The sequence below is a fragment of the Aulonocara stuartgranti genome (assembly GCF_965226115.1).
Source record: "Aulonocara stuartgranti genome assembly, chromosome: 23".
NCBI classification, from domain to species: domain Eukaryota; kingdom Metazoa; phylum Chordata; class Actinopteri; order Cichliformes; family Cichlidae; genus Aulonocara; species Aulonocara stuartgranti.
In genome coordinates this window covers 8,423,746-8,447,715 of record NC_138958.1, presented here as the reverse complement: position 1 = coordinate 8,447,715, position 23,970 = coordinate 8,423,746, and the positions used below count along the sequence as shown (strand labels likewise).

Genomic DNA, 23,970 nt, shown 5'->3' with positions numbered 1-23,970 from the left:
ACAACACAGAGCAGAGAGGTCACGAAGGTTAAAGTGCAACTTTTCATTTCTAGAACAGTGATTATTGTGATGGGCTCCATCCAAAAACACTCAAAGAGAAGCATGAAACATATGAGTCCAGCAGAATTTCGTGTCAGCTAGTGGTTATATTGTATTGATGTGTGCTCAATCATCCAGGTAAGGAAATCCCAAAAGTACATATGGGTGACAGATGAAAGAAATGAACATGTGTTTTAAAAAATTAATAAATGTTGCCTGAAATTATACTATGATTTCTGATATTTAGTAGCGGACCTTTTTCATAATTTAAAATTGGAACTTTTGTTTCATTTTGGTGTTTATACAGGAGAGATCAAATTAAAAATCACAGAATTAGAAACAAGGGGAAAGTGATGTTCTCACGACTCAATGTTTCACAAAGACTGCCTCACATGGAGCCAATAACCACGATCTCCTTTACGTTCAGCTACACTAACATCCGCATCAATGAGCATCATTACTCGGCATGTCGCTCTACTCAAACCACACTTAAAAACGCTCATGTTGAATCATTTGATCAGGTATTAGATGAGGCTTGAATCTGATCTGCTGATGTGAAGCTGAAAGCAGAAGTCACCTTCGCCAGCAGATCACAAACAGGAAAAGTGACCGGGGCGTTATGGTAAATAATGACGTTGCCTCTCATCTGTTCTGTCGTTCACAGAAGTCTCCTCAGTTACCGCAGCCACAAACGACGAGCTGAAAACATTTCAGCAGCCTCTGCGTGAAAACTTTCGCTGACTTCGTTGAGATTTCTCGGTTTTATCGTTTCAGAGTGGACAGCAGCTTTTGTGCCCAAGTTTGGCTTCAGCCTCTGATGCTGTGTTATCAGAAACGACGGTTGATAATATATATGTTGATTTGAAAATCTTTCAGTTATTGCTTTGATAAGTGTGGCCATAACACACACTCCAAAACTGTAACACTGGTCTCACAGTCCACTGGTCGCCTAGCATAGGTAACAGTGAGATAACACTGCCACCATGAGGTCAAACTGGAACATTACACCAGCTAAATCTCATCCACCAAACTCCCCTGAAAAGGATACACATTTGTAATCTCTAAAAACATCTAAAGAGCAAAGTTTGTGACCATTTAGTCCAATTATGTTTATTCATATAATGCTAAATCCCAACAAGCATTGCCTGGAGGTGCTTTATATGTATGAAGACCCTACTGTACATATAGATATAAACAGTAAGGAAGCAGGAAATAAGACATTGAGTTGATTGTCATGCTTAATGAGCATCAACCCAGAGGAATTTAGGAGGGACATTAGCATTAGTTATTTCCACTTCATCTTAAACAAAGCATTGAGTCAAGATAAACCTGCTGATAAACTCCAAAACTCCTTTTTAAAATTTAAGAATTCAAGAAATCCATTTCATCATCTGTTTGTGTGGACAAAGTGTCATGATCGCGATCACAGTGAGTGTGACATCTTCTTTCAGGCTGAGGTCAGAAAACACTTCAAATATATCTTGAGGTCAGAATCACTAATTTATCCAAAGTAGAATTACTGCCTAATGGTCGAGTTTACACACATACAGAACTAGTGAAGGTGAGGCAATCATGAACTTCAGCGTCTGAAGTCACTATTGATTCCACAGCACAAACAGGAAGAAAGATAGATGCAGCTTCCAGCTCTGATAAGCAAAAAAACAGAAGCAATTTGAATTCAAAAAGCCATCCCAACGAAGAAGGGTACATGCCTTATGGGGTTGAGTTGGTCTTATGCGCTATCCATTTTGTCCAATATTTTCGGAATTTGTCAGATTTCAGTCTCAAAGTGTAGGCCATTTAAGGGGTCACTTTTCAGTCAGTTTTCTGTATTTAACTTTTTGCTTGACAATTTTAAAATAATGTTTCACAAACATTTGTTCTTCATACCTTCCCCTCCTTTCTTCTACTATGTGCGGGTAAGGTGTTTACAGTAAGCAGACTGCATGCCTGGATCCAGACATATGAATCCAGGTAATCAGAGTAAGCAGGCTGCATTGTTTGGACAACTTACAGTGTGAACAAACTCCTGACAAAGGTGAATAGCAGATAACAAAGATAGTTCTAATATTGATTACATACACATAGATTTTACAAAAACAAACCTGAAGAGCTTTGAGATTTAAATGTGTTGCTGACTTATCTGTATGCTGCATTTTAGAAAAAGCACTCATAAAACACAGAGCCCTTTGGTCCGCAGTAAGATGGCAGAGTAGGTCCCCTTCTTCATTTGTCATTTAATAAAATGCCATCTCCTCAGTGCACAACTCACCAGTCACTGACCTTCAGCCCTCAGACTACTCTTCCAGACAATTCGCTGTGCTTCTGCATAAATCTCCCCAAATAGTAAAAACATTTATTTAACCTGTGTATGGCATATCAGACTTTTAGCATACTACTTCACAGTTTCATGAAAATAACTTTGTAAGGAACTTGTTGGAGATCCAACACTTAAAAATTAGGTGATGATATTATGTGATTCTTTCTTTGTAATGTTGTGTTTTGCTTATCTGTTGTCTAGGTGAGGTTATAGAAAGAAGAAGAAGTACTGAGTTTCAGGCATGGTACTTTGACACAGTACATTTACGTGTTTAGAAATAAAAGCTGCACATAAATAACACAGAGCTGCTTCTTTTTCTCCAGTTGTTTAAACTATTTGTAGAGACAGAGAGAATCAGTCTGATCACTGGAACCAGTAACAAATGTACTGAGCAACATGCAGTACTGACATCACTGCTGAGCCAAGTTGACCAGGATACAAACACAATTCACACTATAATGAATAGTCTTACACCGTTTTAAGATTTGCCTTGTAAATCAGGTTAACGAGGAAATACAGCTGCATTTACATGTTGGTGGCTGTTTGATTCAGAGGTCTCTTTTATCTTTAGTTTTTTAACCATTTACTTTTTGTTTAACTTTTTAGTTTTCTGTGACCAATTTTGAGGAACTTCCTTCTGACCTATTGAAAAAACAACAGGGTATATGGACCATAAAGAAGTTATTTATAGTGTCCTTCAGCCGTTAACATATATTTGTAACAAATCATTTCAAACTGGAATTTTTCCAGATAAAATGAAAATTGCCAAAGTGATCCCACTATATAAAACTGGTGATAAACAGATTGTGTCAAATCATAGACCGGTATCTTTACTGCCTCAATTTTCGAAGATTCTTGAAAAACTATTTGCAAACAAACTAGATTCTTTTATTGGTAAATATGATTTATTCGTTCAACATCTCTAGCTGTGATGGAATTTATTTAAAATATTGCAATGGATGTGGATGAAAAACAGTTTGGAATAGGTGTGGTCATTGATTTACGTAAAGCCTTTGATACGATAGAACATTCTTTACTTTTACAGAAGTGCGAAAGGCTCCAATATGAGAGTATTAACCCTTTAAAGCCGGTCAGAGCGTGCACACTCCATTTTGCGTAACTATTTTTAAATCCTGGTAGCACTACAACCACGTAACTAGCGCAATATTTTTTTTTGCATATGAAACCAAAGGAGTTGTACTTACATCTTATGCCATCAGCTTGTCCTCGGTCAGTTTCCTTCCACATACAGCTTTGCAAAATGTTATGGTTCAAAAATATTGGAGATGGACACCAGAGGAAAAACCCACAATAACAACACTGGTCCGGTCGGGTTGAGTCAAACGATGATTTAATGATCACACACGTGGGAGATGGACACTGTATGCAGACAGTCTCAGATCTCATCTCCCACGTGTGTGATCATTAAATCATCGTTTGACTCAACCCGACCGGACCAGTGTTGTTATTGTGGGTTTTTCCTCTGGTGTCCATCTCCAATATTTTTGAACCATAATATTTTGGGGGCTCGTCCGGGATCCCGACAACTCTGCCAGTGACTGACCCAGCTTTGACAAAGCTGGGCAAGCAGACTTTGAAACACAACTATGTGGTGTCATTGCAAGCGCCAGTAAATCTTATGGGCAGGGACCTGCTCGTGAAGTTGGGCGCCACAATCACATGTTCAGCAGATGGATTATCTGTGACTCTGCCAGGGGGCCAGCATTTTCCGTGCCTGGGAACAAGTTCAAAAACTTCAATTTATGCTTAATGCAAAGCTGGTTATATACTTCTAATGAACTAATAATGGCATATTAAAATATTAAATGATAATGAGAAAAACATCCCCTCCTTATTCTACAATTCCCTCTGTTGACCTCTGGAGAATCCAGAGGTCACAAACAGTTGTGTCCCTCCTTGGCCTACACATTCAGTTCCACATGCATCATTGGCATCATGGACATTGGAGTAATGACTCCAGGGTCCACTGCCCTCACTGTATCCTCACAGGCACAAGTTATGCGATAGGTTTTACAATTTGGAGCATAAGATAAGTTAGGAATTTGGGTTCTTTGCCACCCTGTGTCATCCAGTGCTCGCCTGACCATTGGACCTAGATCACCTGCACCATGACCTTGGTGGACCGCCAATGTAATGTGAGGGGTTGAATTTTCTTCCACATTGTACCAAGGCAGTTGTTCATCAGTTAATTTCTGCTTTCTTTCCAGTGACTCCAAACAAGAATGTAGATAGGATTAATTATGTTCATTACAATGTACTGAGGCTCTCTAACCTGACCAGAGATGGCATGGAGGGGTTAGCGGAGCAGGTGGGTCCGACCTCGTTAATGGGAGTGCAGAATAGAATGGCCCTTGACATGTTGTTAGCGGAAAAGGGGGGCGTGTGTGCTATGTTTGCCGACCAGTGTTGCACCTTTATTCCAAACAATACTGCTCCAGATGGGTCGGTAACTCAATATCTGCTTCAAGACTGTGAAAGAGCAAAAGTCAATATCTACTGGGGGAGACTAGTGAAAGAGGAAAATACCGTATGGCACATGATTTGAGAGCCATTAATGAAATATTGCTCTCTACTACTGCACCGGTACCAAATCCGTACACAGCTTTATCAGCTATCACATGTGACCAAAAGTGGTTCACGTGCATAGACCTGGCAAATGCATTCTTTTGTCTTCCTCTGCATGAGTCACTCAGAGACATTTTTTCATTCACATACAGAGGCCAACAACTCAGATACACACGTTTGCCACAAGGCTTTGCACTTTCTCCAGGCATTTTCAATCAGGTGCTTAAAGAAGCCCTGTCGTCATGTAATTTGCCTAATGATTGTACATTAATACAATATGTTGATGATCTTCTCATTGCAGCCCCGTCAGCAGCGGATTGTACAGCGGCATCGTTCGTTGTGTTGAATAGGTTGGCGGAATGTGGCTTTAAAGTAAGTAAAGACAAGCTGCAGTTAGTTCGCCCTGAAGTGACCTTTTTGGGCCGGGTAATCGCACACAAATCAGTGGGTTTGATGAACACACACAGAGACCAAATTTTGACACACCCAAAACCGCGAACTGTGAGAGAAATGCTTTCTTTTCTTGGTTTAACAGGTTACAGCAGGCAGTTCATTCCGGATTATGCAGGCAAAACTGCCCCTTTAAGGGGCCTAATGAAGCAAGTTGGTGTTCGAAACTTTAAGGCTGAGTTGCCTTGGACGCCTGAAGCTGAAGCCGCATTTATTAGGGTAAAACAGGATTTGTCAAGGGCCTCAGATTTAGCCACACCCAATTATGATGAGCCATTCTATTTGGATGTTTCTGAAACAAACTCAATTGTAAATGGAGTGTTGTTTCAGAAAAGGGGGGGGGGGGGGGGTAGAGAAGTGCTCATGTATGTTAGTGTAAAACTACATCCAACAGAAGCAAAGCATCCTACATGCACACAACATGCAGCAGGGGTCGCTAGAATTATCCAAAAAACAGCACATGTAGTGAGAGAACACCCACTAAAAATACTCACTACATGTGCTGTTTTTTGGATGATTCTAGCAATGTGTATGGAATGATCATGGTTACATCTGCAATGAAAAATCATGTTATTATTCTGGTACCTGTAAGAAAAGATCAAACTAAAGTTATCACCATCACTGTAATGCAAAGAATAATGTAAGATCAAAAACTTCAATTTATGCTTAATGCAAAGCTGGTTATATACTTCTAATGAACTAATAATGGCATATTAAAATATTAAATGATAATGAGAAAAACATCCCCTCCTTATTCTACAATTCCCTCTGTTGTGTCAGTTGTGTCCCTCCTTGGCCTACACATTCAGTTCCACATGCATCATTGGCATCATGGACATTGGAGTAATGACTCCAGGGTCCACTGCCCTCACAGACATACTTTCGAACATTCTTCTGGCACAAGGGATGAGACAACAACAAATAACCATAATACCCACCACAACAGACAAAGAAAACATGACCGAAGCGATGACCCCCTTCCACCGTCCGAACACTGAGGTCAGCCAGCCTTCTAACGGATTACCAACACCGGAGTGATCATGCATAGTTTCAGAAAGGCTCTTTAGGCCCTCTAGAGCCTTGGTTACCGACCCATCTGGAGCAGTATTGTTTGGAATAAAGGTGCAACACTGGTCGGCAAACATAGCACACACGCCCCCCTTTTCCGCTAACAACATGTCAAGGGCCATTCTATTCTGCACTCCCATTAACGAGGTCGGACCCACCTGCTCCGCTAACCCCTCCATGCCATCTCTGGTCAGGTTAGAGAGCCTCAGTACATTGTAATGAACATAATTAATCCTATCTACATTCTTGTTTGGAGTCACTGGAAAGAAAGCAGAAATTATTGGAATATTTTCAAACCCGGCTGCTATTTGGTCAACAAGTTTAAATTCATTTGGAACCCCCCTGGGCACTCCAATGGAGTCGATCCAGGTGGGGGAATTCATTCTAGGGTCATAAACATTTGTGTCTTGTATTCCTCTCTTCCTCAAAATGTGTCTTTTGCGCCTGGCTGCCAAAGTGCGCGTATTGTGTGAGGGAATTGATTTTACCTTATTTCCGATTAGCATAAGTGGCGCTCCTAGTCTCACCATCGCGCACGTCCCCACGCTCCCAAGAGGAACACGTACCAGTAGAGTCCTGTGCCCGCAATAGTAATACAGCCTGCTCCTAGCCCAAGTCCCAATTAGGGTGGCTGCATCACTCACATTGTTGGTGGTCCTCCCAATCTGGGTGACCGAACACCAACTGGGGTCAATTTCCCCCAACCGATATTTAACTTTATCTGTGGTAAACTTAAAGCACGTATAATTATCTTTCCGGGGCATAAACGGCCCTACTTGCGTGAGCTTGCCAATAGGGGGAAATAGACTGGACAACACAGTGCAGTTCCCCGTATTCACAGCTCCTCTAGTTATTTGCAACATACAATTATAGCCCCACTGATCCTCTGGATGCAGAGGTGCAGGCTCTATAAATAAACGCGGCCTTGCCGAAGCGCAGGCTACACAATTAGCCACTTTTTGTTCTCTAGCATTTTGGGCTATCCAGTCCAGCCAGATGTTACTGTCACTGAACCCGGTAGCGTGTTCAATCAAATCCTGAGGTTTCAGGGTGGTGTAGTCCACCGACACTACTCGCCTCTCCCTTGGTTCGTGCTCCTCTGGTGTAGCTTCCGACGACCCGCTCCCCTCCTGCCCTGTAAAAGATGCAACAGAGCTGGTGGGGCTGGCAAACACACGAGTTGTCATGTCTTCTCTACCTGACGGTACGCGATTAGTTTTTTCTAGGAAATTAACCTTAATTAACCCTTTTGGATCAACCCCCGCTATTTCCACCCCCAAAATTAAATACATAGATTGTTTACGATGCCAATTCCCCAATGATAAAGTTAACGCGTTTCCAGAGGGGCTAAAATCCCTCTGTAGTTTAAGCCCGTTTTCTGATCCTGATTCTAACGGTTCCCAATTTTGCCCAGTGTAACCCCTTACCTGGTCCCAATTACGGCACCAGCTGTCATAAGGACGATTTCCCCTCTCGCAGTGCGTACTCACTGAATAATCCCAACAGACCCACACATTGTATCCCCTCCAAGCACTGCCGACGTCCCTGCAATTAACAACATCACACAGATCAAACGTAAAGGAAGTTGTGGAGCCAATAACATAATCTAATTCTAAACCACCATATGTGCTGAGACACTCATCCTTTTTACCAGAGACCTCGCGCTTCACTCTTGCCCGCAACCTTAAATCACTATGGACCACGCGTGATGTACTTGGTGTATCAAACAACGCCGGACTGGCATGGCCTCCGTGCTCAGACTGGTTTCCCGGGTCGGTCTGCAACAAACAAATCAAAAAACAAATAGCCATGATTAGCAACATAGTTAACATCAAACTCATAATAATTTTGAACATTGTGATGGCTTTTGAAACTCTTCTTTCATCACCAGTGTCTAATTGTTGTGATGGCATGGTGGTATGTGAATGTTATGGTGTAGTAAAAAGTTCAAAGCCCTTTATCAGAGCCTCTCTCTTGTTTTAGGTGTTCAGTGTGGTACCGCTCCTTTTCGTTGGCGCGGCGATCTCCTCCTTGGCTGCTCTTCTTTCTTCGACCTTCCGGGTAGACCACCGGTCGGTCCGTTGCACAGGTGTGAGGGATTATTCTGCCGCTCAATTTCACCTGCGTCGGGTTGAGATTGATCCTTCCCCACCAAGCCCTCGTGCGCAGCCGCGCACTGCGTCCAGTGATACCAGGTGTCGCCTTTCCCCTTCAGTTGGACCGCTGTCGCCGTCCGAGCCGATACCTCATATGGACCAGTCCAGCGGGGCTCCTTCCACTTTCGTTTGATGACTCTCAGCCACACTGTTTTCGCGTCCGGGACCTCTCCTTCGCCTGTGGGCCCTTTACAAGCCGCCTGTTTCGTGAAACTGGACACTAGCGCCTTTAGCTCGTTCCAGTAGTCTGCGTGGGACCGGTTCCCCTTTTTGTCCCGTTCAACCGAGCCCACCGTCCAAGGTGCCGGAAACTGTCTCCCGGTTTGCAGCTCGTATGGTGTAAAACCTGTGGATTGATTAACAGAACATCTTATGGTCATCAACGCAACCGGCAGGGCTGCGACCCAATTTAGCCCTGTTTGCGCGCAGATTTTTGCCAATTTGTTTTTCAAATTTAGGTTCATTCTTTCTACTTTCCCCTGAGACTGAGGATGATAGACCGTTCCAAATTTATGCTGGACGCCCAACATTTTTTCTACTTTTTCCAAATCTTGATTTTTAAAATGGGTTCCATTATCTGATCTAATTCTTTTCGGGAACCCATGACGGGGAATGTAATGATTGATTAAACACTTAATGACAGTCTTAGCATCCTCCTTTTTTGTAGCCCAGGCCTCTGGCCAGCCGGTCAAAGCGTCAACACACACTAACAAATATCTTACACCGCCCGGCCCGGAATCAATCATATCAGTGAAATCAACAACAATCTCCTCTCCCGGCCTCTCAGGGGGCCGAAACTTACCCACTTCCGGTTTTACTGCTGGCTTAGGATTGTGTGCCCCACAGATTAAGCACATCCTGGCCTTCTCCCTTATTATTCCTCGCAGCTCAGGATGCCACCAATGACACAAATTTCTTTCCATCTGGGCTCTCCCCACGTGGGCAAGTCCGTGGGCTTCATCCACCTTCTGTTCTGCCATTTTGGCTGTCAGCACGGGGCGCCCGTCTGGTCCCCTCCACAAATGTCCATCCTGCCAGGCTCCTTTGTTTTTCCACACCCCCTTTTCCTCTGGGGATGCCTCCTCCTGGGCCCGTTTAACTTCCTCAATCAAGTCAACAGATCTCTCCTCTTCTGGGGTTACCTGTATCATTTGTTTCTGTCCTTTGTAGCCTGCGGCCTCCTTTGCGGCTTCGTCTGCTCTCTGGTTTCCTTTTTCCACCATGCTGGTTCCTTGGGAGTGAGCTTTGCATTTTATAATGCTCACCTCCTCTGGGTCAGCCAAGGCCTTTTCCAGTTCCTCCATTTCATGTTTGTGGGAAATAGGTGCATTGGTTGCTGTTCTGAATCCTGCTCTTTTCCACTGAGGCAGCTCCACATGCGCTGCTCCAAACGCATATGCCGAATCGGTGTAGATGTTCACTCTCCTGTTCTTGGCTAGTCTCAAAGCTCGAGCTAAGGCTATCACTTCAGCTCTCTGGGCCGACTGCTTTCCCTCAATCCTTCCTGACTCTCTGACCTGATAATCTCCTTCTACTCTGCAGACCACCGCATACCCTGCTTTCAGTCCTCCTTCGTCTCGGTGGCAACATCCATCGGTGAACCAGTCCTCAGCTCCCGGTATGGGTTCGGCCTTCAGGTCCTCTCTAATCTTTTCCTCAATCTGTGCTCTTTTGGCGCAGTCATGTGGTTCCCCTACACCCATTAAATCTGCCATGTTAATTCCTTCATGTGTGAATGTCAAATTTGGGGCCTCTAAGACTTTGCTCAGTCTCTGTTGTGCCCGTGGTGACATACAAAATGCTTGTGAATTCACGTATGCCACTATGCTATGTGTAGTGAGTATTTTTAGTGGGTGTTCTCTCACTACATGTGCTGTTTTTTGGATAATTCTAGCGACCCCTGCTGCATGTTGTGTGCATGTAGGATGCTTTGCTTCTGTTGGATGTAGTTTTACACTAACATACATGAGCACTTCTCTACCCCCCCCCCCCCCCCCCTTTTCTGAAACAACACTCCATTTACAATTGAGTTTGTTTCAGAAACATCCAAATAGAATGGCTCATCATAATTGGGTGTGGCTAAATCTGAGGCCCTTGACAAATCCTGTTTTACCCTAATAAATGCGGCTTCAGCTTCAGGCGTCCAAGGCAACTCAGCCTTAAAGTTTCGAACACCAACTTGCTTCATTAGGCCCCTTAAAGGGGCAGTTTTGCCTGCATAATCCGGAATGAACTGCCTGCTGTAACCTGTTAAACCAAGAAAAGAAAGCATTTCTCTCACAGTTCGCGGTGTTGGGTGTGTCAAAATTTGGTCTCTGTGTGTGTTCATCAAACCCACTGATTTGTGTGCGATTACCCGGCCCAAAAAGGTCACTTCAGGGCGAACTAACTGCAGCTTGTCTTTACTTACTTTAAAGCCACATTCCGCCAACCTATTCAACACAACGAACGATGCCGCTGTACAATCCGCTGCTGACGGGGCTGCAATGAGAAGATCATCAACATATTGTATTAATGTACAATCATTAGGCAAATTACATGACGACAGGGCTTCTTTAAGCACCTGATTGAAAATGCCTGGAGAAAGTGCAAAGCCTTGTGGCAAACGTGTGTATCTGAGTTGTTGGCCTCTGTATGTGAATGAAAAAATGTCTCTGAGTGACTCATGCAGAGGAAGACAAAAGAATGCATTTGCCAGGTCTATGCACGTGAACCACTTTTGGTCACATGTGATAGCTGATAAAGCTGTGTACGGATTTGGTACCGGTGCAGTAGTAGAGAGCAATATTTCATTAATGGCTCTCAAATCATGTGCCATACGGTATTTTCCTGTTCCATGTTTCTCCACTGGTAGAATTGGTGTGTTCCACAGTGAGTGAGAGGGCTCTAACATCCCGGCCCTTAACAGGCCTTCTATTGTTTCTGTAATTCCTGCCTCTGCTTCAGGTTTGTGTTTATACTGTGGTCTATTGATTGGTGTGTGTGACTTGAGCTGGAACAAGACAGGAGGACACTTAGCTAGGCCAACATCCGTGGGCCCTTTTGACCATAGACTGTCAGGCAGATTCGACAGTCCAGCAACTGCGTGAGGATGATCTACACACTCCTCACCATGTGTTTTTGAAATTTCTTTATGTTCCAAGATCACTGTATCCTCACAGGCACAAGTTATGCGATAGGTTTTACAATTTGGAGCATAAGATAAGTTAGGAATTTGGGTTCTTTGCCACCCTGTGTCGTCCAGTGCTCGCCTGACCATTGGACCTAGATCACCTGCACCATGACCTTGGTGGACCGCCAATGTAATGTGAGGGGTTGAATTTTCTTCCACATTGTACCAAGGCAGTTGTTCATCAGTTAATTTCACAGCCGCGGCTACACCTTCTGGTCCAATGTCCGATGTCATGTGTTTGCACATTCCACGTCTGACCCTCAAGATCAGATCGAAATAATTCACGATAGGTGTCGTCATTCTCTTTATCATAAAACAGGGTAACGTGGTAAGGGTCGCGCGGAGGGGAGTAAACTGCCAAGCTCATTATCCAGGGTCTCCACAGCTGAAATTGCCTCAGAACAACTGCCTTGGTACAATGTGGTCCATGATTATAATGAGCTTGGGAGAAAATTCACTTATATGGGACACTGATCCTGAAGCCTAAAAGGATTGCAGCGAGTCAATCCAGTCCAAAGAAGGAAAAACAAACAAGGAGCTGTTTCCTTTAAAATGATGACGTCATCTTGCTGGTGATGGAGCCTCGAATAGGTTGCGCGTGAGACTCCATTATCAGCAATATCTGGTATGAATGTGTGTGAATGTATGCATGTGACTGGACTGTGACGGACTGACGACTAAAAGTTTTAACTGACTTGGTACTGAGACAAAAACGGTGCCGACTTTAGGATTATTAAATGTCCACAGACAATTCACCCAGCCTGTAAAAGAAGGGTGGATGTTTTGTTTTGCTTTGTTTTGTCTGCAAGAACAGAAGAATGACAGAGACTAAAGAGCTGTAGCTTCACAGCAGTGTGAACTGCAGACTGAACCCTTTGGTTGCTAATTTTGAGCTACTGATGTTTGCATTAAGGAAATTGTGTTTTAGTAGCTGTGTTTTAATTAAGGTATCACATTATATTGTTGGGAATATTAAATGCTAAAGTGAAGAAAAGGTTTGATCCCACTCATGACTGAGCATGTTATTATTAACCATAGTGGGTCAATGTAGAGAGTGAATTAATTTTAGAGAAATAAAGAAAAAACAAACAAAAAACCCTCCACCGAGGTCTATGAATAAGAGGGGAATGATAGACAGCCACACTCAAAATGGAGATATGTAATGATAAACACTGGTCCCCGTCTTTTGGGCGCTTTCTTGAAGTAGTCAACATTTTAAAAGTAAGATAAAATAACAGGGGCATGTGCTGAGGGGTGGTGCTGCACAAGAACAAGAGTAAAATAAAGAAAATATTGTTTTTAGTTTTGAGAAGTGCAAATTAAAATGTACCATTACACTCAGAGGATCAATATGAAGCTTGATATTTGTTAATTTTGAATGAAGTACATGATTGGTGACTGTTCTGTCCTGAGCTTTTGTTTTTACAGCACCCGCTTGATCACACCAACAGTTTCTCGCCACCGAAGAGGGGTACTTGCAAAAAAAAAATAAAGAACGGGGAGGAATATCATCAAAACTGGAAAAAGGTAATCCCCAAAGGGGGTGATAGCGCCATAACTTTCACATCAAAAATTTCAGTGTGGTACCGCTCCTTTTCGTTGGCGCGGCGATCTCCTCCTTGGCTGCTCTTCTTTCTTCGACCTTCCGGGTAGACCACCGGTCGGTCCGTTGCACAGGTGTGAGGGATTATTCTGCCGCTCAATTTCACCTGCGTCGGGTTGAGATTGATCCTTCCCCACCAAGCCCAAAAATTCTTCAAACATTTAGACACAAAGTGGAGGTTTAGATAAATATAATGTCGTAAACCACATAAGCATGAAGTATTTGATTCAATAAGATGGTGAAAAAACAAGCAGCAAAAGGTTGATCATGTTGATTATGTTTTTTCAAGGGTGCAGAGGAGATTATTATTATTAAAGACAACAAATGAAATAACGAAAAGTAGAAGTGGAAAGAATTTGCGTTAACGGTAATAAAATCAAAACAAAAAGGAATACTAACTAAAACTGTACTGAATGTTCACAAAACTAACTAAAATTAACTGGATTTATAGCAAAATGTGTTTGGTTGCATTGATGTGTGCGTGCCCTGCTGTAGTGAAATTAAGGTAGTACGTTAGTCGAGTCGTCTGTGTTGCTGCTCCGTCCACGCGCAGAATCAGGTCAGGAAAAGTCGGGAGACAGCGCCAGAATAGAATTGAGGATGATTTTAATATGACTGTTTTGTAGACATAACAAGAGTCTTGTAGTGGAGAGGGACGTAATGTCCTCCTGAGACCCAGAGAATAAGAAAAAACAGGGAGAAAATATTTTCGTTTTTTCTTTTTTCTTTTTTTCTTTTTTCTTTTAAATGAATCAAGTGTTATTAAAATAACAATCTCATAAGATGAAGATCAGGGACCAACCCAGAAGTCACTGACACTTCACTAGCTGTAAACTATTGGTTTAGGAATAAGTGTAAAGAGAAAATTTGTAACTAATAAACAGAAGGTCCTTTTTCAAGTTTTTTTTTTCAATGCAAAACTATTGAAAGAAAACAATGAAACTATATTTAAATAGCATTATGATCGACAATGAGATTGTCCATTCACTGAGCACTTCGCTGTGTGCGTCAGCTTACAAACCACGTCATTCATTTGAACGTCCAATCATCTGTCTGCGTTGCTCCTCTTTGCGGCAGCACGGTTCTACTTCCCCCATGAGTTGAGTTGGCCCGGTCGGTCTCTCTGATCGTGACGTGTGTTACCTCAAATTGTATAGGTTACTAAATATGGAGTTATACGGTTTTGTTGCAGATAACATGCAGTGATACGAGGGAGAGAAATTAGCGCGCAAATCGAGTCGTGTCGGTGTTTCGGAAGAAGTAATAATGCCTCGCGCGGCTGGCAGAAGAGATGGTGGGGCTAGCAGAAATGTGATGTGTGTCTTGTTTCCGCTCACCGCCGTGTTTTTGTTTTTGTCGGTCGGTGTTACTGCTATTCAAGAGGAGCAAAAAGCTGTCCCGGAACAGCCCCCACAAGAGGTGAAAGGTTTTGCTTCATTGTCACTAATTAAGTGTTTTATCGTCATGTATAGGAAGCGGTCTTTGACGCGCTTCTTCCTCGCGCCCCGGGCTAGCCGAGCTCGTGCTAACTGATACGTCTTGCAGAGTTCCGGGTGTAACGTTAGCAGAAGTGGACAAAGTTACACTTGAATTTTTTAATCGTGAAGAAATTGCTTTAAAGTTAAGGTGACAGTCATTTGGGTGTCACGACGAGAAGGTCGTCATGTCCCCGCCAGTTTTGTTTACCTATTTAAACATTGTGGCCGAAGTGTTACAGCCAACAAGGGCAAACTTGAATACCTCATACTGATTTTTATTACAAACTGTGTGTAACTCAGCTGACAGTCACTGTGTGCATTTCCTTTGCAGAAAGTCTCCAGTCCCCAGCCACCGGGCCCAGTGGTTTCTGAAGATGTCTCCACTAAAGGGAACCTGGGCTTCATTCATGCCTTTGCTGCCTCTTTATCTGTCATCATTGTCTCTGAGTTGGGAGACAAGACCTTTTTCATCGCTGCTATCATGGCCATGCGCTACAACCGCCTCACCGTGCTGGCCGGGGCTATGCTGGCCTTAGGATTCATGACTTGTCTTTCTGGTTTGTAAAACTTTGGATTTGGCCTTGACTGTTTTTTTTTTTTGTTTGTTTGTTTTGTTTTGTTTTTTTGGCATTACCCTTCGATCAGATCCTGAGAAATAACAAATACGTGTTGTTGTTGTTGTTTTTTCTTTCCCACATCATAGTACTGTTTGGCTATGCCACTACCATCATCCCAAGAATCTACACATACTATGTATCCACTGCTCTGTTTGCCATCTTCGGTATTCGCATGCTTAGAGAGGGGCTAAAAATGAGTCCAGATGAAGGTCAGGAGGAGCTGGAGGAGGTGCAGGCAGAGATCAAGAAGAAGGACGAAGAGGCAAGTTAACTTGATTATAAACTATCTAGAAAAACAACATTTTTTAATGTCCAGTAGTACAACTCCAGTCCACATACATAATTTACATATTCAGTAATAGAAACGCCTCCTGAGTGGGTCCAGTTACTAACTGCTGACACCATTTTGCTTAGTAATTAGCGATTCGCAAATGGCTCATATTACTTAATCACCCAGAAGACCTAGTTACATTTTGCTGCTGCTGATGTGAGTTTTTGTTGTGTGGAAATTCTGATCTTATCATCAGGCTATATGAGCACATGGACACTTTAAAGTTGCCTGAGGCTGTCTTATTGAATGGCACCATTATGAGCTGTAATCGAAGTGCTGTACTGTAGACTAAATAAAAAAAAAAATTAAAAAAACAGATGGCTGATTGAACCTCTTAGCAATAGTGACAGTTTGTCATACAAAGTCAAGCTTAATTATATTCCCGTGCAGATCTGCATTCTAAGGTGTACTTGTAGAGGACATAAATCTACATCCTCTTGATCAAAACAAATCCGTTATAAGGAATATAGTTGGACCATCCACAGAGGACCTCATGACAAAATTTTGATCAAAGTATAGCACCCTTGTAAGTGAACCCTGCCTCTTGCAGGTACTGAGCCGTGAAAGTACTCTATTGGGTTGTCTTTCAAACCTCATGCCTTGTTGTCTGTGCAGCTCCAGCGGACTAAGCTCGCTAATGGGACTGCAGATGTGGAGGCTGGAACAGGGACTGCTGTTCCTCAGGGAAAGTGGCACAGCTTCATCTCACCCATCTTCATCCAATCCCTCACTCTCACTTTCCTCGCAGAGTGGGGGGACCGATCGCAGCTAACTACAATTATTCTAGCTGCCCGGGAGGTTTGTGACTTTCACTGTTAGACAGCTGCTGTTTAATGCTTTGTAATATATTTTACAATAAATAGAGGCCATACATTTTCACTTTGATTGGCTGTTTGTTTCTTTTAGTTGCTGCTGTATTAATACACTGGTAATATTTAAGAAAAGAGTAAAAAAATAAATAAAAATATGGTATATAAACTGTTTTTGTTTTTTATTCTTAGGATCCATTTGGAGTCGCAGTGGGCGGCACCATTGGACACTGTCTGTGCACAGGTCTGGCTGTGATAGGAGGGAGAATGATTGCCCAGAAGATATCAGTTAGAACAGGTAAGATGGCCTAAATTGTGTAATAAAATAAAATAAAAAATTATTTATTTATTTATTTTTTTTAATTAAAAAAAAAAAAAAAAGACGGGTAGGAGAAGTGGGTTCCTATTCTCCTGGGAGAATTCCTCTGGAGGCAGCTCTGTTTACACACAATAATTATCAAAATATTTGTAGACAATCCTGTTAAGGTTTGATGGATTAGGTGGATCAGATTTAAAAACAAACAGAGAGAGAAAACAGCGATCTACTGTTAAACTAATTGTCATTTTGCCCAAAAATGGTACACACACAATTTACAGCCCACGTTTTACAATGATTGAAATGCATTTTTATTTTTAAAAAATCAAGTAGGTATTTGTAGAGTGCAGTCTAAAAATAAAAAGTAAAGTAAAAACTTTCAAAGTAGAGCTGTAATGACTCATTGAATAATTCAAATAACCAGACGATTTAAAGAAAATCTTCGACACAAATTTTCTCCTTTGTTTAACACACGGCTGTGTGGCGCTCAGTCATCTCCATGTAAACATGAGCGTTTCACCACTAACACTTTCATTAGAAACGTATCTAGGAGCAGGCATGTGAATAAAATATGTCAGTATTAGGCCCATGTTTTTCAACAAGAGTATAATAACACAACAGCAGCAGTGATGATGATGATGTTTAACATGGAGTCTGTCTACACGCACGGTGAAGAGCAAAGAGGGGGAGTCGTTACTGAGATGGTGACCTCAGTTAGAGTGAAAGAAAACGTTTTTCTAGTGTCCAAAACAGCAGCGCTGTTCTTGTGGTCACCATTAAAACCTTTACTGGGAAAAAGCTAATGGGAGTCTTCATCAAACCATCCAATCAATGAACTCCAAGCTTTTGTTTTATACAGTGAAAATCTATAGTAAAGCTACAGAAGTTGCATTAAAATATCCAAATGAGCTGTTAACTTGGCCTGATACCATGTTTAAAATTAGGCAGCCGGCTGAAGCCTGACGAAAACCGTCCCATTTTGTATCATAATGATTCCTGAAACAAGCAGGAGGGAGTCTAAAGGAGGGCATGGGGTGTTTAGACAATATTTCAAGGCTTTCACAAATTTGTCTTTCAGATTTAAAGTGAAATTAAATATGAATACACATGTTAATATTTTAAAATATATATATATATATATATATAAAGTTTGCTGACCTGTGGCTGTTAAGTCAGACACTGACTTATTATTAACATGTCATTATTAACATCTGCACCATCATAACATCTTGTTTTCAGCAGCACGAAAATTTTTCATAATAGCATAGGACAAACTTCAGCCAACGCATGGTCCTTTAAAGGCTTACAGATACAACCCCATTCATTCACTAACACACTCAAACATGCAGACACACAGATGCAGACAAACACATACACATGAAACCTACCTCATCCAGAAGATAAAATATTACTAATTAAAGGGTTTAGGTGTTTTTTGACAGATGCCGTTATATAAAATGGAAACCCACGAGCAGTATATTTTGAAAGAACTGTTGCGGGGGGGTTTCCCCCTCTTTTGAATATTTATTATTGCTCATTAATAAGTTCTTATCTGATTGCTCAGTTAATCGATGGACTAATCAATAGAATACTTAATTACTAAATGAATCCTTATTTGCAGACCTATTTCAAAGTCACTTTTAGTTTGGATTCTGCACCATTGACACTCCTATTTCTAAGACTTCAGTCTGCTGCCTCCACCTAATATGATTCATTTAAAATTTTCTTGACATGGTCTGTGACGATATTGGACCATTTGCCCTCCCCTAACTTCCCTCGCAGGAATGCTGAGACTCCTGGGAGTCCTTCCTAGTGATGCAATGCTGTAATCATTTGGTTTTACCATCATGAAAATTACTGGTAAATTCACATTTGCTACAAAAACCTCAAGATGACCCATGATGGGGCTTCACAGAAAGATTCAGTAGTTTGTTCATATAGCTATATCAGATTTAAAAGATCAAAAAAATAAAGAAACCAGTTTAGCGTCAAATAAATCTGCCTTGTTTAAACTGAAAATCTTTGCTTAACTGACATTTGTTTTCTTGTTTTGTTTCTGTAGTTACAATCATTGGAGGAATTGTTTTTCTGGCATTTGCCTTGTCTGCCCTGTTCATCACACCAGAAACTGGACCTTAAATTGGAGAAAAGACTTTCAGGTTCACTCTGTAAATACTCGTAACATTTGATCAAGTTGCTGTAGATGCATTTTAGTTTCGACCCTCTTAGTCTAAAGGACTCAACAAAGAGTTGGAGTCCTGTCTTCCTTTCCTTGAACGTCTCTGTTCCTTTGTGATCTGTGAATCAGTTGGATTTCTCAGAGGTTAATTAACAACCTGTAGGTGGCATCCAAACCTCATGGGAAATGTGTTTGTTGACTGCTTACAAGGTGTGTTTCATCTTCATCTCGTCTAGTGAAGGAAAGACTGAATCACAGAGGCCTGATTAACAGGTGCGAGCTTAGAAAGGAGGGAGGACTTTGTCACACTCTTTAAAACTTGTATTCTTTTCACACGGTGTGTGAGAGAAAACTAGATTGTTGCAGATTGCTGCCCTATAACGTTCTACAGGTGGCTCAGAAACTGAAGCCAACTTTCCTCATAGTAATATCTCAGCAAAGGAACTTAGTCCATTTAAAAAATCTTTTCCGTTTTTAATGTCTATTTTAAATGTTAAGAATGAGCCCCTTTGCTGTCAGGTGACTTTTGGCAGAATATGAGCTGCCAGTTTCCTCCCAAGTACAGCAGTTGAGGCTGGTGTTACTGTTGTTTCCACTATCTGTTATTAGCTTCTTCGTTTTTTTTAAACGCACACCTTACAGAGGTGCATGTGACAGTGCATTCAGATTCTCTGTCAGATTGGACCAGTGTGCAAATGGCACAGCTAACATCACACTATCCAGATAGCTCCCCTGTGGTTACCACACAGATTAATTCCAACGGTGTGAGCATGTCTCGAGTACTATTTACTGCTGCTACATGTCAGATGTGGGACAGCTGTAGAGCATATCCCCGTCTGGTGTTCTGCGGATTGTCACAGAGCTTGTTTACTTCAGAGGGAAAAACACCAAAACCAGAACCAGCTGCACATTTATAGCAACAGTTTCTGTGATCTGACTTACACTAAGATTTTTTTTTTTTTTTCTTTTGTAAATACAAGATTTTTTTTTCCCTCTAGTTTCACATAAGAGCAGTCCTTTACAGAGACCTGAACCACTAGAATACCTCTACTTACCTGTATTTGAATGTCAGCATCCTGGGTTTATCTACAGTTCACGTGAACCTCTTCAGAAATGATAATCGTATTTACTCATAATGGTATCAGACGGTAACGGTGAACAAGGCGTGGGATTAGGTTGAAGAAAGGGCCAGGAGTCACCCTGACAGGTTCAGTCTTCCTCTGCGATTAAAGCCATTTCCAGCATGAACCTCAGTTACTGAGACAGATTGTAAAGAGGACTACATCAGGTACAAAAATTATTTATCCTACACAAGACTTGCAGTAGAAGCCACTTCTCTTAGGTGTGTTGGATCTGCGGTGACAGCTCGACCTAACTTAATTTAGACCTAAATTTCACCCTTCATTTTTAAATGGTACGTATTTATTTAGCTTCCTTTTCTTTTTCCTTTCTAGGCATATGTATTGACAAAGGGTGGATGATATTACTGTACAAGCAATGGAAATATTTTTTTAAGTGAATAGGCTAAAGCTGTGTTGTCAATATTTGACAGGCTGTGAACTACTTCTGTTTGTAATACAGGTTCTTTGAAATGCCTATAAGTCTTTAAAAAAAAAAAAAAAAAGATCATTAAAAGTTTCATGTGTTGTCTGATTTCTAAACTAACATTTAGTGCCGTGTTTGAGTTGAGTGGTGAGGAGGAATACAGAGTCAATTATAGGAACAGCACCAAAGATGATTCACACAGATTTATTTTTGAATCCAAGGGGAGCAAAAGATCGACATATTTGCCTCATAAGGGTTATGTTGAGGTCCATGAATAATTTGGCTCAAGAAATTAATGCAAGTCACCTTAAAGGATACCCATTATACTTTTCATCATATTACTGTCATCTATTTACTGATACAGTGACTAAAGCTCATTTTAGAGTATTTTTTCCACTTTGCTCTGTATATGGAAGTTTATTTCAGACACTGCATGGGTGGAAAAATGACATCCATAAGTCAAACTTTGGGGTTTGGTTTTGTTGATTCATTTAATATGCCATCAACCTGGCAGGGACTACAGATGAAAATTAATCCATCTGGCTATTTACAAGATTAATTTTAGTGCTCATGTTAATTAATATGCATTGTCCCTTTGAAATAAACATACATATACCAACTTAATGATTTATGGATGGCAAAAAAAAAATTTTTTTTTCAGTGGTTGAAACAAGTTTTCATGCCTTTATGTCGTCAGTGAGAATAAGTATTAATTATTCTTAACACGTCACATCTCACGCTGTTCAAACTTTGTTTGCTAAGGGCAGCAAATCAGAAAAGCAGAGGGATGAGCGCTACAATGAGTGGTTTCAGACAGTGGATGTACTGAGGGGTTGCACCAACATCCAGTATGAAATGTAAACGGATTATTTTGAACTTTGAGTCATGCAAAGCTACGGTAATGTTGTTAAAGAATTTACCAAAAAACAATGAAGCTGGAAATCAGCACAATAGGTCATCTTTAAGTGTCTTTATAACACTGGAGTGCAATAAAATGCTAATGTGTACAATTTCTAAATGTTGGATATAATCAGTAATTAAAGTTGAGCTGAGGTGTTTAACCTAATAACAAACAGCAGGTGTCAGTAGTGGATGCTTAGTGCAACATTTCCCAGTTGTGCTTCATAGAAGAACAAACTGGAAGCCTTAGCATTCACTACAAACTCTTAAAGCTTTTTAGAAAGAAAACTGGAATAGGTTCTATTATGTGGTTATAAAGTTGTAATAGATGCATTTATTGATGATTAAGAGATTAACTGCTCTGAATTGAGTTGATTGTTTTAGAGTTAGATATTAGTTTTGCCAATTTGTAACTCAAATATTCTGCTTGAAGTAAACAATCCATGCATATGTATTTTTCAGCTTCACATAACGATTAAATATATTAATTCATATCTGCACGTGATCAGACTTGCCTATAATGTAGTGAGAGAGGTTAATTAACAACTCAAAAAGACATGACTTAAAACTCTTTACAAAGGGTGTATTTTTTATCTCAAATGTAACCAAAGATTTCAATTCATACTCAGATGTGTTACCAAAGTTAAATCAGAAGTTGGATCTTCTGGTCAAACCTGAACTACTGACGTCATTACAGGAGTTCAAAAGTCCTGCTCCCGTCATCAATCAGGGTGTGACCACATTGTGTGGGATGTAGTCATGAAAGATTTAATGTTGTTTTTTGCTATTGAGCGCTTTGCAGCAGTTAATTACTTGAGCCAAACCACCAAAAAAAAGCCACAAAAATATGAACTGAAAGCAGAGAGAGAGAGAGAGAACACCGAGTTTCATCAGAACTACACAACACTGAACATAATTCACTGTGTTCTTTGATTTAGGGTTTGTGTCCTGAGGTTTCCCTGGACAACATTTCCCCCACTTGTTTTTGAGACTTGCCAGTGACCCACAGATAACTTTAAAAGCCCAAGTTGCCCTTATACATATATATATATAAATTGGTCATTGTGGGTTGTTTTTTTGTTTTTTTTTTAAAAATCACTATTGCTTAATTGGCAGGGAAAGACTCAGTATAAACACTGAATAAAGACTGAAAAGAAATATACATAAAAGTATGTGTATATATATATATATATATATATATATATATATGGATATATATATACACACACTTTTAATTTGATTCCAAGTGTTAACCAGCACTTTCTGGGGTCTTTGTGTCTATGTCACAGTTAGTTTAAATCCTTCAAATGTTTATCAAACCTCTATTATTGTCTTTTTTGCACATTAAAAGTTAGATTATTTGATTTCTCATATATATATATATATATATATATATATATATATATATATATATATATATATATATATATATATATATATATATATATATATATATATATGTGTGTTCCATAAAGTTTATACCACACATAGAAAAATAATTAAGTTCTCTTATTTACTGTATTTCCTATCTTACAATGTGCAAAGCCTCCCACAGGCATACGCCTCCTCATGAAAAATGAAGTCCCCACGTTAATGACACTGAATACATTCTTGTAGGCATGTGCTGCTTGCATGCAGCACAGGACGAGGTCCACTCTACAGAAATTCGTAACAGGAGATAGCGGTTGTCTTACTCAAACACTGATCTGTTGTAGTATGATCACTGATTTTAAAGGAGGAGGGAGAGAAATGCCATGTGGAAAATTAGGACTACGAGGTCCAATTATAATCCAATTTATGCAGCACAGAATCATCACAGTGGAGCAAGCAGGTATTGGAGATTCAATGAAAATGTAATTTGTGGGTTTTAAAAACAAGGAGGCAGTTTATACAAGCGCTTTTTGCTTTGTTTTTTTCTTTTGCACTGACAGGGGGCTGGTGAGATAGCAAGCGAGAATGTCTAATAGTTTAATGTCCCGGATTTGGATTTTATTATTTATTTAGAGTTGTCCTGAAGAAAGAGATTGAATAATTAACTCAGAATGGTTCTGTCATCATTTGTGGGATCTGGGATCATAAAGGTGCATTCTGTACGTTCGCTTTCACTCTTTTCTGTACTTGACAGTAATTTAGGGAACTTACTAAATCAGATACAGATAAATCTTGTAAAATTATTGTTCCGTTATCATTTTAAGTTTAAAAAAAAAAGGTGATTTGTGAGATAAGGAAGATACTTTGAAGCATTGTTTCTCCAAGTCAAGACAAATATACAAATCTATATTCTTCATCTGGTCCCATCTGCAGTATGAAGGTTAATGAAAATGGTAGTTACATGTGGCCAATGATAAATGATAAGTCACAGAAATAATTCAAAGAAAAAAGGCCAAATGTATTTGAAGTT

At 40.7% G+C, this 23,970-nt stretch overlaps 2 protein-coding genes across 2 annotated transcripts; one reads left to right on the top strand and one right to left on the bottom strand.

Annotated features, from left to right (window-relative positions):
- Positions 1-7,715: 7,715 nt before the first annotated feature.
- Positions 7,716-9,637, bottom strand: LOC309701363 (uncharacterized protein). Its single transcript, XM_082525492.1, has 2 exons — positions 9,422-9,637; positions 7,716-8,965 (listed from the first exon to the last, which is right to left on the bottom strand). Exons 1-2 carry the CDS (start codon positions 9,597-9,599, stop codon positions 8,451-8,453), a joined length of 693 nt encoding a protein of 230 aa, XP_082381618.1. The 5' UTR covers positions 9,600-9,637; the 3' UTR covers positions 7,716-8,450.
- Positions 9,638-14,454: 4,817 nt separating this feature from the next.
- On the top strand, positions 14,455-22,727 carry tmem165 (transmembrane protein 165). Its single transcript, XM_082525192.1, has 6 exons — positions 14,455-14,813; positions 15,204-15,429; positions 15,576-15,751; positions 16,436-16,618; positions 16,822-16,927; positions 19,008-22,727. Exons 1-6 carry the CDS (start codon positions 14,661-14,663, stop codon positions 19,082-19,084), a joined length of 921 nt encoding a protein of 306 aa, XP_082381318.1. The 5' UTR covers positions 14,455-14,660; the 3' UTR covers positions 19,085-22,727.
- The last annotated feature ends 1,243 nt before the right edge of the window (positions 22,728-23,970 follow it).

Coding starts and splice junctions, on each gene's coding strand:
- LOC309701363 (XM_082525492.1), bottom strand. CDS start 9,599: ATGGCAGAACAGAAGGTGGATGAAGCCCACGGACTTGCCCACGTGGGG. Junction 8,966..9,421: donor AGCAGTAAAACCGGAAGTGG/GTAAGTTTCGGC, acceptor ATCAATCCACAG/GTTTTACACCATACGAGCTG.
- tmem165 (XM_082525192.1), top strand. CDS start 14,661: ATGCCTCGCGCGGCTGGCAGAAGAGATGGTGGGGCTAGCAGAAATGTG. Junction 15,752..16,435: donor TCAAGAAGAAGGACGAAGAG/GCAAGTTAACTT, acceptor TTGTCTGTGCAG/CTCCAGCGGACTAAGCTCGC. Junction 16,928..19,007: donor GAAGATATCAGTTAGAACAG/GTAAGATGGCCT, acceptor TTGTTTCTGTAG/TTACAATCATTGGAGGAATT.